The following is a 15,838-nucleotide window of genomic DNA, read 5'->3' as shown; positions in this document are numbered from 1 at the left end:
TTGAACCCCAAGAGCCTTCATCAGATAAACAATGAAACAAGGGTTACAGTATTATTCTATTAGCGTGCTGGTGTTAGATTCTCATTCTTCTGCAGGTTTGCTAACAAATCTCACAATTCACTGTACAACAAAAATCTTTTCATGGAAAATTGAGGCTAACAGCTTTCTTACAGCTTTCCTTGCTTTGCCACTTTGAATAAAGTACCTGTCACACCCACCTGGTTGCCACCCCCACTTTTCCTCTTCTTCAGACATTCTGATTCAAGAAAAGAGGCAGGAGCACAAGTATCCAAAATGCTATTAACTATGGAAACTGGCTGATACCTAGACTCCCATCTTCTCAAAGTAAAAACCTCTCACAGGACCTATGCTCTCTTCTTAACTTAAGAATTCTTATTTTTCTGTAAAAACCAACAGTGGACATCTGTATTTCTGTTGTGTTGAAACATGAATGGGGAACAACATAGGCATTTGATCAAGAGCTGGGAGGGCTCTCCCTAATCCCTACCCAAAACTTTTATGGTTTGATTCTTCTCTCACTTACTTACACTGAAGTAAAGCTGGTGTAGATTCTGTTACTTCAGAGGAATTAATCAGCATTTTCCCCAGTGTAAACATAAGAGCTGAATTGGGCTTACTCAAGCCCCCGAGATGCTATACAGATTGGGAACTCTACAGCGCACTGATCAAAGGTACAGAAGAGCCTTCCCAGCACAGAAGTTACTAGTTCTCATTGAATAATTAATAAGATGAGCACCTAAATATGCCTTTGAGACATTTGTTTTCAAGCTTGCTTCCAACCTCATTCTCATGCTGAAGGTACAATCCACTGCTGTACTCTGGAAGTAATTGCGCAGATGGAGTTTGCCAAGCATAGGCTCTTTAAGGTTATGCAGAGGGGTGATGCCATCTAAAAATGTGCTAAAATACCAGTTTATCAACAAGCAGGGTTGAGTACTCAGTTTATGGGAGCTATAGATATCTTCTCTCTCCACTAATACATAAAAGTAACGTCAGGCATTCTTTAAATATCTTCCCTACACTTGCACTAGGCCAACCATGCTTCAAATGGTTATTTTGCACACACTGAAACACAAACAGCAGAGTGACTCCACACTGCATACCCTGAGCTAGATTATGGTTTGACCTGGCATTCACACTAAGGGCTGCCTTAATCATTTCTGAGGAGGGGATAATAGCATGTGAGGAGGTTCAGAGAGGTGACTCTCGGCTGACGAAATAAGGAATGTTGCCAGCTTAAGGAGTTGTAAGCTCTGACAGCTGACTAAAATGATGGCTATGAAAGTTGACAACCCACTGTTTGTGCCAGTGTGTTACATCAACACTGGCACTCGATCTACAGAGCCTCTTCAAAGATTGGGAGAAACTTGCGCCCATTGCTGGTCCTCTGAGCCATTGGTTGTGGTGCTTTTTGTACTTAGAACCAAAAGTGCAGTTCAGTTAATTAGAGAGACAAGTTTTTCACCTTGATACATTTCTCCAGTGTAGAGAAGGCCTTAGCAATATGCATATCTTGCACTAATAATACGTATTGACTCTTTCCACTAAAGAATTTCAAAGCATCTTACTTACAGAATTAAGCCTGCATTTGAATGGTACAGATTGGTAAATATTACCATATTCATTTTACGGATTGCGGGGCAGGGGGGACGGGGACAAGGCACAAAGATCTTAGGTGATTTACCGAAGGTCACATAGCCAGTCTGTCATCAAGAACTGAGTTTTCTCAGTCCTGTGGTTTAGCTAGAAGACACAGTTTGTACCAACTGTATAATCTATAGTATTTGAGGAAACTGAGATTGACTTTAAATTTTTTGCCCCTTTGTAAAAGTATTTCAGTGACAAGTTGGCAGCACTCAGCTCTCACAGGCTGTGCTATATCGAGTTTCCATAAAAGATAATTTATTATTCTCAGTAAATTATTGTTAACAGGCTCAACAAAGAATTACTTCGTTTTTTAATTCTTAATTATGTGAACCTTCAGAAATATAATACTGGTACTTGGCAACTTGACTGATTAATCTTAATTATATCCATATACTGCAGCCTAAAATCCTGCAATTTTTGCATTGAACTGTTACAGAGAGAATCCTAATTCTGCTTTCTTTTTTGTTGTTGTTGTTTGTTGTGGATGCTTGTCCATATGGAACATATACATATACAAAGCAGTGCAGGCAGAGATTGTTGAATGTTTGAACAGATCCCTCCCTGAGGTGCAGCAACTATTATCATATTGCACAGCACTGGGGAGATAAGTGTTTTTTTTTTGTTTTTTTCCCTTGAATTCATTGAAGTGAATGTCTTTCGTCTGTAATGTTGCAGTTTCCATTTAGGCCTGGAAACTGGCTAAGAGAGATTTCTTCCTGTTTCAGAAATGTGTTTAATTGCTGTATTAACCATTTAAAAGTAGTATTAGTTTTAAGAAACTGGTACAATTATTTCAAAAACATTCCAGTGATTAAACCCCCCCCCCCTTTTTTTTACTCAGCATTACAGCTTTCCTTGAAAAATTATCAACTTTCAAAATGTTGCTTTTAAAAAAAAAAAACAAGGTTCAATACGGTTGTAAATAAATAAACAAATAAAGCGTTGTGCACGTGATCGGTGTTTGCTTCGTAGGCGGATGAAATTAAAGCTAAACTGTTTAGATCCATCTGTGTACAGATGCTGCAGTCTGCTCGGTGGCAGTGCTTGAATTATGTGAAATTCTGTGTTTTGTTGTAACAATAACTCATGTCTGGAAACTAATTAAAGAAAACTGAGAGGAGGGACTAGTCTCCTGGTTAGTGGCTTAAGCAATTGTGAAAATAAGGCGCCTGACTTATCACTCGTACATCAGTTATCCTGTGAAGTAACTTGGTTGACTTCAGTGAAGTGACATGTATAAAACTGGTGTAACAGAGTGGCGGAACAAGCCCATCCATGTTATGGTTTGGGCATGTTAGAACCGTCATAATTTACAGTCAGAGCAGAGTGTTGTTTGGCTCTTGATCCTGTGTCACTTAGGGAGCATCCTTTGAATATGGAAAAGAGCTCTTGGGAATAGAGTAGCTTTGCCTTCAACAGCTGTTTTAAATCTCCATTTGCTTGTTGTCTTAAAGCTTGCAGATGGGGCCTTGCTGTGTGCTGCAAAACAGTGTGAATGGTGAGAAGTCACTGAAAAAGGCTATTGGTTTCCTAAAGTGGATGTTTAAAGAAGATTAAAATGTAAAATACTACATGGAGTTGTCTTAAATCCTGGTGCACTGGAAAACCTGCAGTTCTTGTGTATTGATTTTGAACAAATGCAGATGAGTGTCTAATAATGCACACAATGGGATAACAATAAGGAGGAAATCTTGAACACAGAGTCTAAGGAATCTAGTTTTATATGGGTGGCGTCTTAAGGATCTGGGGAAACCAATCTTCTCCTAACTCTGGGCAAGTGAATTGGGCTGGTATAGTAACTGTAGCTCTTCCTTGTCCGTGGGCTGGAGTGTAAGAGCCAAAAGATCTATGTACATTTTTCACTTGATCTGTCATAGAATCATAGAATATCAGGGTTGGAAGAGACCTCAGGAGGTCATCTAGTCCAACCCCCTGCTCAAAGCAGGACCAATCCCCAATTTTTGCCCCAGATCACTAAATGGCCCCCTCAAGGATTGAACACTCAATCCTGGGTTTAGCAGGCCAATGCTCAAACCACTGAGCTATCCCTCCCCCTCCCTGTCCCCTCACTGCAGGCGTGTGTGGTGGCTGTGTAGGTCTGATGCGTACACCCATACTCCCCTCCAGCAGCAGTGCCCAGAATGAGTCCTTATGCAAGATTTAAGTGGTATGGAGGTGTTTGCACTAGAACCATAGAAACGTAGAGTGGGAAGGAACTTCGTGAGGTCATCAAGTCCAGCCCCTGCACTGAGGCAGGACAAAGCAAACCTAGACTATCCCTGAGATGTTTGTCCACTCCGTTCTTAAAAACCTCCAATGATAAGGATTCCACAACCTCTCTTAGAAGCCTGCCCTTATAGTTAAAGTTTTTCCTAATATCTAATCTAAATCTCCCTTGCTGCATATTAAGCCCATTACTTCTTGTCCTACCTTCAGTAAACATGGCGAACAACTGACCACCATCCTCTTTATAATCGCCCTTAACATATTTGATGACTGTTATCAGGTTCCCCCCCCCACGGTTCTTTTCATAAAACTAAACATACCCCAGTTTTTTTAACCTTTTCCTCATAGATCAGGTTTTCTAACCCTTTTATTCTTCGAGTATTTGCTCATGTCCGTTCCACATGTTGCCAATTTAGCTACTTTCTCACTAGATTTAGCGACTTCTTGGTTTCTCTAGCAAAATAAGTGTCAAATCTGGTGACTTTCATTGCCAATTACAGTGACATTCAGAGAAAGAAGTCACCAATATCAATAGTCACGAAATCATTCACAAGCAGCTCAATAGTGTTCATAAAATCCATTCCATGCTCCTCTTACTACATTCTTTTGCACGCCAAGTATATGTCATTACGTGTCAATTGAGCATGTCCTCGGAAGGAATCCCATTCCAGGGCTTCTTGGGCTGAGATCACCATAATCTGCAGGCAAGGAAAAGAAGTTTGTGGAGGCTAATTAGATACTTTGCTAAAGCGAGGTGCACTTTGGAGAGAGCAGCCCATTAGCCAGGGCTTGTTTTTAACCCAGATGTGTTCTTTCTTGCTGCTCCATAGTAGGTAGCGAACCCTGTGATGCAGCGGAAGATGGCTAATGAAGCAGGCAGCGTGGGGGAAGCAGGTTAGCCAGCAAGGAGAGCCACATGGATGGAAGGTGGGGTGGGATGAGACAGGGCCATGTGCCCCAATGGGACTAGTGGCACTGTGCCTCCAGGGATGAAGCCCTTACTACAGGATCAAAGGTGGAGCTAGCTTGATTTCAGCTCCCCTTTACTCCTTCCCCAGTCTTGGCCTGGGGTTAGCTGCTCAGCTGTTTTCAGAAATCAAACCCTGGAAGCACAGGGTTGGGAAAGGCTCTGGCTAGTGGATTTTTGTTTTTAAATCTACTTTCTTGGCTCCCTGCAGCGCTGAGTTCAAGCCACGTGAATGTCCTCTTCCTCCTGACTCTGGCTTTCACTTTCACTAACCTTGTGGCTCAAATCCTGAGCTTGCCTGGGTGCATACACATATATATAATTCTCTGGAAATTTTGTTTAGTAACATTCTTTACTCATTTAGAGTGCTTAAACAGCTACATCTAGCGACTTTTCAGGGTTTGTCTGGTGACTTCCTGTTATGTGGAGTTGGCAACACTTAGCGCGTGCGCCCCATGCACCGTCGCTGGAAATTTCCCTCTCGGTGGCAGTACCTGTTGGGTCCGCTCTCGTGCCTTCTGGTGCCACGCGCCTGTGGCGCAGTATAGAGGGTCCAGCTGACCCAGCACCCTCTCTGTTCCTTTTGCTTTGGCAGCCTATTCTCAGTAGCTCTCATTTGTCACTCCGTCCCTTCTTTTTCTTCTTCCCAGTAGTTATTTCTCAGTTTGGACTTTAGTTAGTAGTTGTAAATAGCTAGTTGGACTTTCACTGCATTAGCGGAGCTTCCCCTGCTCCCGGAGCCGGGCATGCCTGGGTCTCCAGGCGTCAAGCCTTGCGCTTCCTGTGGCAAGGCCATGCCTTTGAGCAACCCGCACTCCAGTTGTCTTTAGTACTTGGGTGAAACTCAGATCGAGGATCGCTGTCAGATCTGCCACCAGTTCAGATCATGTATGAAGAAAGACTGGGAGACCAGGTTAAAGTGACTCCTGATGGTGGTGGTGCTCAGACCCTACTCGGAGCTGAACCGGTCCGACTCAGCACCCAGTACCTCTGCATCAGTATGGAGTGCTCTGCTCATTGTAAGGGACTCTCGGCACCACTCCCAGTCACTGGCCGATAGGGGGCGTTCCCCCACTCTAAAAAAGGCCAAGCATGGGGAAAGCAGTGGAGTGCAACCTGAGTCTGGCCACTCCTCTGCCACCACTCAACAGGCTGCATGGTTGACACCATCCTGTTTGCAGATTCCATTGAGTTTGGTCCTGGATCAGCCATTGTAGGGATAGCGTAGCACTAACGAGATAGCGGTGCTGTCCACTCCGGAGGCATTTGTTGTGGCCAGAGACTTGCTGGCACTGTCGGTACCAGCATTGCCGGCAGTCCAAAAGTCAGCATCCTCGGTCAGTGAGCAGAAGGGAGCATGTTGCCCTGAGCTCCTGTTCAGTACTGGGACCATTGGTACCATCTAGAGGTACCAACCTCTAGCTAGCATCAAGAGGTACCATCCCTGCTAGTGTCAATGCGGGATTCCCCACCTTGGCATCAATCCCTAGATCCTCGGCACCGACCCCTGGAATTGATGGGTACCACACCTCCGTGATCCCTAGAGGAAGGCTCAGAGTCAGTTGTGCACCCAGTTGAGGAATCCCTACCAATAACCTCCTCTTCCCCTCCCCTCCCAAAATCCTACATGATGCAGGATCTCGGTGTGGGGGTACCTACACATGGGCACTGGCCTATGCAAATGCAATGGTTGTTCTGGAACGTGGGGGGCTTCCCCCCACTACCAGCCCCCCCTCCCCCCTGCAGATGCTCTTACTTGGTGGTGTCTGGGAGAAGGGCTCCTCCATCTGACTGAACGGCACCTGACCCAGACTCCGGTAATTACCTTGATACCAACATTCAGGACCTAGACCCGCAGGATCAGCATGGTGCAGAGGAAGAAGAGGAGGAACCCCAGCTTGTGTATGCCGCCGCCTCCTCCACGGTAGACGAGGTACTGTCAGGGCCAGGCGCATCACCCCCTATCCCCCTTGAACGACTTTAAAGCTCATCAGGAGCTGTTGAAGAGGGTGTCCTCAAACCTAGGACTGGAAATGGAGGTAGTAAGGGTCCTCCCACAGCCTAGTATAGCCTAGCAGACCTCTTGGCTGCGGTGGCCCCATCAAAGATGGCTCTCCCTCCTTAGTTAAAACCCTTTGGCAAACCCCATCCTCTCTGCCCCCTACTTCGAAGAGGGCAGAAAAGAAGTACTTTGTCCCCATCAAAGGTTATGAGTACTTATAATTCCTAGCCCCCCTCCCTGGGGTCTCTGCTGGTGTCAGCAGTCAATGAAAGGGACAGGCAGGTGCTGCAAGGGTTGATCTCCCCTCCCACCCCCCCAAGGCAAAAGACTCAAAGAAAGTAGACCTCTTAGATAGAAAAGTTTATTCTATTGTCAGTTTATAGTGTCACATCTCTGACCAACAAGGCGTTACAACTTCAACATCTGGGAGTTGATGTCAAAATTTAAGGACTCTCTCCCTCAAGAATCCAGGATTTTTCTGGAAGAAGCAGAAGTGATAGTCAGGGCTTCCTTGTAAGCTGCCCGGATGTAGCAGATAGATCTATGGTGTCTGTGGTGGCCATGCTCTTGGCCCCAGTCCTCTGGCCTACTGGCAGAGGTCCAGCAGTCCCTTCAGGACCTCCTGTTTGAAGGGTCCTTACTCTTTTCAGAACAAACAGATGTGAAGCTCCATGACCTGAAAGACTCCAGAGCCATGATCAAGTCCCTGGGTCTTTATACCCTGGTACTTTCCAGGAAACATTTCAAACCCAACAGTCTACCTGTTCCTCAGTTCTGCCACCCTGTCAGGACCCGCACAAGAAGTGAAGTAGTGTCTTTAGTCACAGGCAACTTCCCCTATCCTCATCAGCATTGCTGCCTGGCCCTCCCAGACATGCGGGGGGCGGGGGCCCAAAGAGATCTTTTGATTGGGGGCCGAAGGGCATTCTACCAGTTCCCATACCAGATCCTGCCCCCTATTTTCAAACCATTTATCCCACTTCAGCTCGGCATGGTTGCGTATCACCACAGATAGTCAGGTCCTGAGCATGGTGGAAGAGGGGTTTACCCTCCAGTTTGTTTCCACCTCATCCTCCCTCCCAATCTCACTTCAGGGACCCTTCTCACAAGCAACTTTTAGTCCAGGAGGTGCAAGCCCTCCTCCAGCTAGGAGCAGTGGAGGAGGTTCCTCAGGACTTAAGAGGGAAGGGGTTTTACTCCCGTTATTTCCTATTATAAAGGCCAAAAGTGGTCTCCGAACCATTTTAGACCTCTGCGACCTCAAAAGCTATCTGAAAAAGCTGAAGTTCTGCATGGTCTCCCTGGCCTCCGACATTTACTCCCTGGATCCCAGGGACTGGTACACTGCCCTCAGTTTGAGAGACGCCTATTTCCATATCTCCATTTTCTGAGTCCACAGAAGGTTTCTCAAGTTCTTTGTGAACCAGACCCTCTGCCAGTTTGCTGTCCTCCTATTCGACCTGTCAGCAGCCCCATGAGTCTTTATGAAATGCATGGCGGTAGTGGTGGCCTTCCTGAAAAGGCGAAGGGCGCAGGTTAACCCGTACCTTGACAACTGGCTGATTAAAGGCCAGCCTGAGACCCAGATGAAGTCCAGTATCCACCTCATTCAGGCAACCTTTCGAGCACTGGGCCTGCTGGTAAACAATCAGAAGTCAACCTTCATCCCCGTACACAGGATAGAGTTTACTGGAGTGGTGCTCAGTTTTACACAAGCCAGGGCTATCCTCCCAGAAGCATGCTTCCAGACAACGGTGTCACTGATGGCACACGTCAAGGCCCACCCTGTCATGACAGTCCATTTTTGCCTCAGATTTTTAGATCACAAGGCCATATGCACATATGTAATGCAGCATGTGAGACTGTGCCTCAGACTCCTTTAGACTTGGCGGTTTGGTGAGTACATCAAGGCCAGCATCATTTGGATTCTGTGCTCACAGTACCCGCTCTGGTCCTCACCTCCTTCGACTGGTGGAGGGACCCTTGGTTGGTGGGCTCAGGTGTTCCCTTTGTCAGGCCCCAGTCCTTGATATTCCTAGTTTCGGATGCTTCGGAGCTATGTTGCGGGGCTCACCTAGGACACCCCAGAACTCAAGGTCTGTAGCCCCTGAGAGCTCTCTTTTTACATATAGATGTCACAGAGCTCAGAGCAGTCCATCTAGCATGTTAGGTGTTCTTACCCCACATTGCAAACAAGGACATAAGGGTACTTACAGACAACACGGTCGCCAAGTTCTACCTTAGGCAGGGAGGGGCTCGCTCTTCCCCCCTGTGTCAGGTGGCTATTCGCTTGTGGGAGTTTCGCATAAAGCACTCAAAGCTTCTCACCTTCCGAGAGCCCAGAATGAGCTGGCGGATCACCTCAGAAGGTCTTTCTTCGCTCCTTGTAGAGCTGTTCGCACCCAGGCAGAACAGAAAATGTCACTGGTTTTGTTCTCTGCACAGCCACAGCCTGGGTTCACTCATGGACGCCTTCCGCCTTCTTGCTCCCTTGGACAAAGCGTCTGTTGTACGCCTTTCCCCCCATTCCACTCATGCACAAAGTCCTGCTGAAGGTCAGGCTGGACAGTGTGAGGGTTATTCTTATAGCCCCATCCTGGCCACGTCAGCACTGGTTCAGCACACTGGTAGATCTGTCAGTAGTGACTCTGATGCCGCTCCCTCCCCTCCTCTCCCAGACCTTATCTCTCAGGAGCACAGCCGAATGCTCCACCTAACATAATGGAAGCTCCTTGGTTAAAATCCTGCAGAGCTGGCCTGTTTGGAGCATGTCTGCCAGGTCTTGCTAGGCAGTGGAAAACCAACCACCAGAGCTACATACCTTGCTAAGTGGAAGCATTTTTCTGTTTGGTCATCGCAACATGGCCTCTCAGCCACTCAGTCATCTCTTCAGACAGTGCTGGAGTATCTGCTTCATCTGAAACAGCAAAGTCAAGCAATTTCATTGGTTAAAGAGGATCTCACAGTGATTTCAGCATTCTACCGCCTGGTGGATGGCCTATTATTTTTCTTGCACAAAATGGCCATTCATTTCGTCAAGTGTTTAGAAAGGCTATACCTGCAGATATGGGAGCCCGTTCCCCTGTGAGATCTAAAATTGGACTTATCAAAGCTCATGGGCCCTCCCTTTGAGCCCCTGGCATCATGCCCCCTGTCGTATCTTTCCTGGAAGGTAGCTTTTCTAGTAGCATTTACCTTGGCCAAGAGGGTCTCAGAGGTCAGGGTCCTTACTTCAGAAAGCCTGAACATGATCTTCTTTAAGGACAAGGGACAACTCTGCCCTCACACTGCATTCCTCCTGAAAGTAGCTTTGCAGTTTCACAATAATCAGGCTATTTTTCTGCTGGTTTTCTTCCCAAAACCTCACATGAATAGAGAGCAGTGTCACCACACATGGGACGTTGGACGCACCCTAGAGTCCTACATAGATCCACGTTCTGTAGATCCACGCAGCTCTTTGTGGTGATATCAGACAGAATGAAAGGCCTACCCATTTTGGCTCAGAGGATTTCATCCTAGATCACATCTATCACAGCTATGAGCAGGCAGATGTCCCTTCACCAACCATTTGGGCCTCCCATTCCATGAGGGCACAAGCTGCTTCTTCAGTGGTGTTCCTGGCCCAGGTACTGATCCGCGACATTTGTAGAGTAGCAACCTGGTCATCGGTGCATACATTTTCTTACCACTATGCCATCATCCAGCAAGCTAGTTTTGGTCGCTGGGTTGCAATCTGCATGTCCATGATCTCCAATCCCTCCTCCAACAGTCATGCTTGGGAGTCACCTAATGGGAATGGACATGTGCAAGCACTCGAAGAAAAAATGGTTACTAACCTTTCCGTAACTGTTGTTCTTCAAGCTGTGTTGCACATGTCCATTCCACGACCCACCTTCCTACCCCTCTGTCAAAGTTGGCCTGCAAGAAGGAACTGAGAGGGTTTAGGGTTGGCCAGACTCCTTATACTGCATCATAGGCACGCGGTACCAGAGGGCCATAGAGCTGACCCAACAGATACCGCTGAGGGAGAAATCTCTGGCAACTGTGCATGGGGTGCACACACCCCTAATTTGAAATGGACATATGCAGCATTATCTCAAAGAACAACAGTTACAGAAAGGTTAGTAACTGTTTTGGGGGTTTTTTTTTGCTCTCCTGTGGCTCACACCACTGGTGAACTTGATCCTGAGTGAACATATGATGTTTTAATTAATAAATCATTGGTTAAGTAACTTGACCTTTTTGAGAGGTAGGGGGACAACTTTTTATAAAATCACCCAATTTCCAGATTCTCTTCTCTAGAAAGAATAGTGACCCACTGCCTGCAGGGCTGCCCAAGGTTACAAGCGTCCCACATCCATCATATCCTCCCTTAGTTAGCTACAACTATACACTTGTGAAACTCTCCTTCCATGGAAGATTGCTTGGGCTTTTTTGGGTAGGAAGGATGAATGGTAGCTTGGGTCACATGTTTATCGGAAATTAAGGGGGATTCCTGATACTGAAGAATTGAGCAGAGTCTAGGGCTTGATGAAGATTCTTCATTTGAATTTTGTTTATTTGTTCAGTCATTCTCTACACATTCTGACCTGCCTCTTACAGAATAGCACCTCAGATGATAGGTGTGTAATCTGTTGGTGTGTATTTTGTTAGCCTTGGCCTTTGATTTTACCCAGGTTGTTTTTAGTGAAGCTATCCTATATGACATTTACTTTTGTTACATATAGTATAATCCTGGTTTTTCCTTAAATTATATTTAGCAGTGTTTTGCACTGTGATTTAAATAATCGTTTTACTGTACGTGCAGTGAGGTGATGATTGGACCAAGCCATTATAATCCAAGCAAAGTAAGGAATTATGGAACAAATTAATTGGAACTACAGATAGAGTATTAGTTTATTAAACTATTACCTAGAAGACTTTAGGTGAAGTTAACTTTTCTATTTCAAGTGAAATCATAAGAAATAAAGCATAGATAGTAAATTGCAAATTTTCCTTAGACTTTACATGCATTACCTCTATAATTAGTTTTAGTTTTACCAGTATTCATTACTGGAGGTGTGCAAGGAAACTTAAAGTAAGACGAGGAAATATTTTCAAAAACCCCTAATGTATTTAGGTATCTTTGTACATTTTACCTAGTAACACTTGGTGACAAAATATCACCCATTGCAAAGTTAATTAAAAAAATATGGTATTATCTTCACCTTCATAGTAGCTTCATGTTGCATCTATCCATCGCACAAAGATTTTAATTTGTAATGGAAATTTTAAATGCACTTTTAAAGGGCAGCAGTTCGATATAAATATAAGCTCCTAAACAATCTACCCTCCTTGGATAATGTCACCTTTAATTTTCACAGGTGCACGGATTCAACCTCGAGTTCATTTTCAAAGAAGAGCCCTAAAGTTGCCTGAGAACACCAGCTACAGTGATCTGACAGCATTTCTAACTGCAGCCAGTTCACCTTGGGAAGTGGACAGTTTTCCTTATTTACAAGGATTAGATGGAAATGGAACTGGTAATTTTGAGTCTCCATCTTTTGTTTTTGTTCTGAGTTGATATTTGTTGGAAAGTAGTTTTGGGTTTTTTGGTTTCTTTCTTTCTTTCTTTCTTTCTTTCTTTCTCTCTCTCTCTCTCTCTCTCTCTCTGTCTGTCTGTCTGTCTGTCTGTCTGTCTGTCTGTCTGTCTGTCTGTCTGTCATTTTCTCCCTTCCCCCCGCAACATACCTTTTTAATTTCAAAAATATAGGTTCAGCTCTCTGATCAAAATACTGTTCCAAAAAAAGCAATAGGGCCACATGACAACATTCCTGTGCAACTGGCACGAATAGTTCTCCGTGTTGGCAATCGTTAGATAAGAGCCCTGGGTTGAATCAGCACGGAGACTGAATGTCCTTCTTGTCCCTTATATATGGTCCCTGCAGGACAAAGTTGAAGGCTCATTGACATTGGTGGGTGAATAGCTTTCTTATGCTGCACCTGTCATTTGAAGACTAGCTTTCTAGCACATCAGTTTGGGTATCTTTTACAAATGCTATGTTTATCTTCAATTAAAAAATTGAGAGATGTGGGGAGGGGAAAAGATTTAACCTTTTGAGATTCTGCAACATTCATCATCTCTAATTATTCCTGTGCCTGGCAATCTGTACAATGTCCACATTCTAAGAATGTAATGTTTTGCAGCATTGTGCTGTACCAACAAAGAATTGTTTCAACAGTCTTGTTAAATGCACAGTAATTTTGGATCCTGCTTTGGCCAAAAATGTTCAGATTCTTTTGAAACAAAGAAGAAAGCTGTGAAGAACTTTTAATAGAAACAGCCTCCAGTGGACTTTGAACTTTGAGTTTTGAGTTATTTTGTCTACATTCTTACATCTTGGGATGGCAGCAGGTGAGGCAATTTAACTCTTCTAATTTAGTCTTCTCTGGATGCACTTATTTCTCCTCGTTAATTTAAGTTATTTCAAATATATGCTCAAGTGTGTAAGGTGTGTGTTAGTGGATTTTGTGAATTTCTTCCAAGAGAAAATGGTGTGACCTTCTCCCTCCTCTCTGTTGTCCTTTCTTTCCCCTCTAACAACTCTCTCCTCATTCACAGATGCAGATGCCTGCTCTCCTCCTCTAACCCCTTCATTTGCCGCAGTGATCCTATCCTGTTCCATCTCTGGATCTCTCTCTCACCCACGCTCATCTCCTCCTCTTACTCATTTGCAAAACCTCTCAGTCTCCTCTCCTTTCACAATATCAAGCATGGGGTAGTCTCTCCCTTCTTAAACCCACCTTTGACCTCACTCTCCTCTTCAACTACTGCCCAATCACCTTTTTCCCTTTTAAGCTCATTGAACGGGGACTACAGTTGCTGTCTGGAGTTCCTCTTGTCCAGTTCCAGCCTAGACCCTCTTCAAATCAGCTTCTGCTCTCTGCATTACACTGAAAATATTCTCACCAAAGTCTCTAATGATCTCTTTCTAGTCAGAGCCCAGAACCAGTACTCCATCCTCATCCTCCTTGGCCTGTCAATTGCCTTTAACACAGTTGACCATCTTCCTCTTCTCAAAATCTTGTCCTCCCTTGGCTTACACGTCTCTGTCTTCTCCTGGTTCTTCTACCTCTCATCACTCCTTCAGTGTGTCCTTGGGATGATCTTTGTCATCCCACCTCCAACTTTCCCTGAGGGCTCCATGGGGCTCTGTCATTGGTCCCTTTCTCTTCCTCCTCTACACCTTATCTCTGAGTAATCTCATCCACAAACACAAATTCTGCTCTAGTCTCTATGCTGATGACTTTCAGGTCTCCCTCTCTACTCTGACTTGTCTCTTGTCCAACATAAAATCTCAGTCCGTCTCTATTACATGGCTTTATGGGTGTCTACCTGTCAGCTCAAGCTCAACATGGCTCTTAATCTCTCCCCCTCCAAGTCTCTCCTCCCCGCAACCTCCTGTCTCAATCATTGCACACAACACAACCAGCCTGCCTGTCACTCAGGCCCCTAAACTGAGCATCGTGTAGACTCAGACCCTCTCTAGGTCCTTTCATCCAGGCTATGACTAAATCTTGCAGATTCTTGCATAACATATCTAAGGAACTTCCTTTCCTATCCATCCAGAGAGCTACAACTCTCGTTCAGGCTCTCACCAACTCGTCTGTCGATGTAGTGCAACATCCTTCTCTCTGAACTGACAAATGTAATCTTGCCCTACTCATATCCATTCAGAATGGTGCTGCAAAGATTGTTTCCTAGCCAGTCACTTGTCATCCCTCTCTTTACATTCATCCTTTGGCTCCCCCTTCTCTATCACGTCAAACCTAAGTTGTTTGTCTTCATTTTCAAGATACTTGATGGCCTATCCCCACCCTACCAATCAGCTCTCATTCACTCAGCCCATTATGGTAGCCTACGTTGCCCACTTGTTAAATTTCAAACCAGCATTGCTGTGCTCTCTCCCATGCTGCCCCTCACACTTGGGAGGAGTTACCCATAAATATCTACAAAGCTACCTCATTACCCTCCTCCACATCCCTTCTCAAAACTCTTCTTTGCCACAAGGCCTACAAAAAACTTAACAATGGTTAGGCTTCTGATGCACTGGGAACATTGCCTGTCACGCTTACCAGTATTGTCTTACTGTTTCCTTGTACCCTCCAAATGGTCTCTCTGCACCCATCAGTTGTCTCTTATCTTTTACTTAGTCTTTGCTTTACAGAACTTCCAATCTAACTTTTTGTTCTGTCTGTACAGTGCCTAGCATAATAGGATCTTGGTCCAATACTAGGGCTTTTAGGCACGATGATGGTACAAATGATTTATTATAAATAATAAAAAGGAGGTGGTTGTATGAATACTATTTGCCGGGAATATAAAGTGCCTGAAATAGTCTCCACAGGCTTTTAAGTAGCCCCACTGTATGAGAAGACCCAAGTAGAGTACATTCTTTGGACTCCCTCCTGGGTGTCAAACTGGGCATGGCTTTGTGAATACACACTTGCTCTACCCACCTACCCTATGCCACACACACTTATACTCTCATATGTAGACCTTCCATTCAGGGGAACAGCTGTGGTTGAGGAGGTGGGAGATGTATTTGACCCTTATTAACCATCATGCAAAAGTATCCATATCACTTTAAAAGAAAAAAAAATGAAAAGAGGTTGGAGGTCTGAGAAGAGACTTTGATACAGAATTACAGTGCAGGCAAGTTGCCTTCTACTCATACTACTGCTTCTCTTGAAGAAATGTTCGACTATCAAACCTTAGGCTTGGATAGGCTACTTCATTATTTAAAGGTCGCCAGATATAATCTCTGTCAGTAGACCTTTCTTCCAATAGCTGTTGAATAGAAGATCACCACCAGCTGGTGGCGATTGCTGATTTTTTTTTTTCATGTTTCTGTTTGAGAACGGGAACAAAAATGGTACCTGCAAATTATAATTTTCACTTACCTGAGCATAAACCGATAATTTGCATGGGAGGA

At 44.8% G+C, this 15,838-nt stretch overlaps 1 protein-coding gene across 2 annotated transcripts in view; it reads left to right on the top strand.

Annotated features, from left to right (window-relative positions):
* Window positions 1-15,838, top strand: part of FAM171A1 (family with sequence similarity 171 member A1) — a 137,426-nt gene that overhangs the window by 86,135 nt on the left and 35,453 nt on the right. Inside the window, exon 4 of one of the 2 annotated variants that reach the window (XM_037890766.2) lies at window positions 12,227-12,385. The exons of the other annotated variant lie outside the window; for it this stretch is intronic. Within the exon in view, the coding sequence (XP_037746694.1) occupies window positions 12,227-12,385 (159 nt within the window). The remainder of the gene's footprint in view (window positions 1-12,226; window positions 12,386-15,838) is intronic. 2 annotated transcript variants of the gene reach the window in all.

Source organism: Chelonia mydas, chromosome 2 (genome assembly GCF_015237465.2).
Source record: "Chelonia mydas isolate rCheMyd1 chromosome 2, rCheMyd1.pri.v2, whole genome shotgun sequence".
Classification (NCBI taxonomy): domain Eukaryota; kingdom Metazoa; phylum Chordata; order Testudines; family Cheloniidae; genus Chelonia; species Chelonia mydas.
Note: the sequence above shows the minus strand (reverse complement) of the source record. Positions and strands in the feature narration are given on the sequence as shown.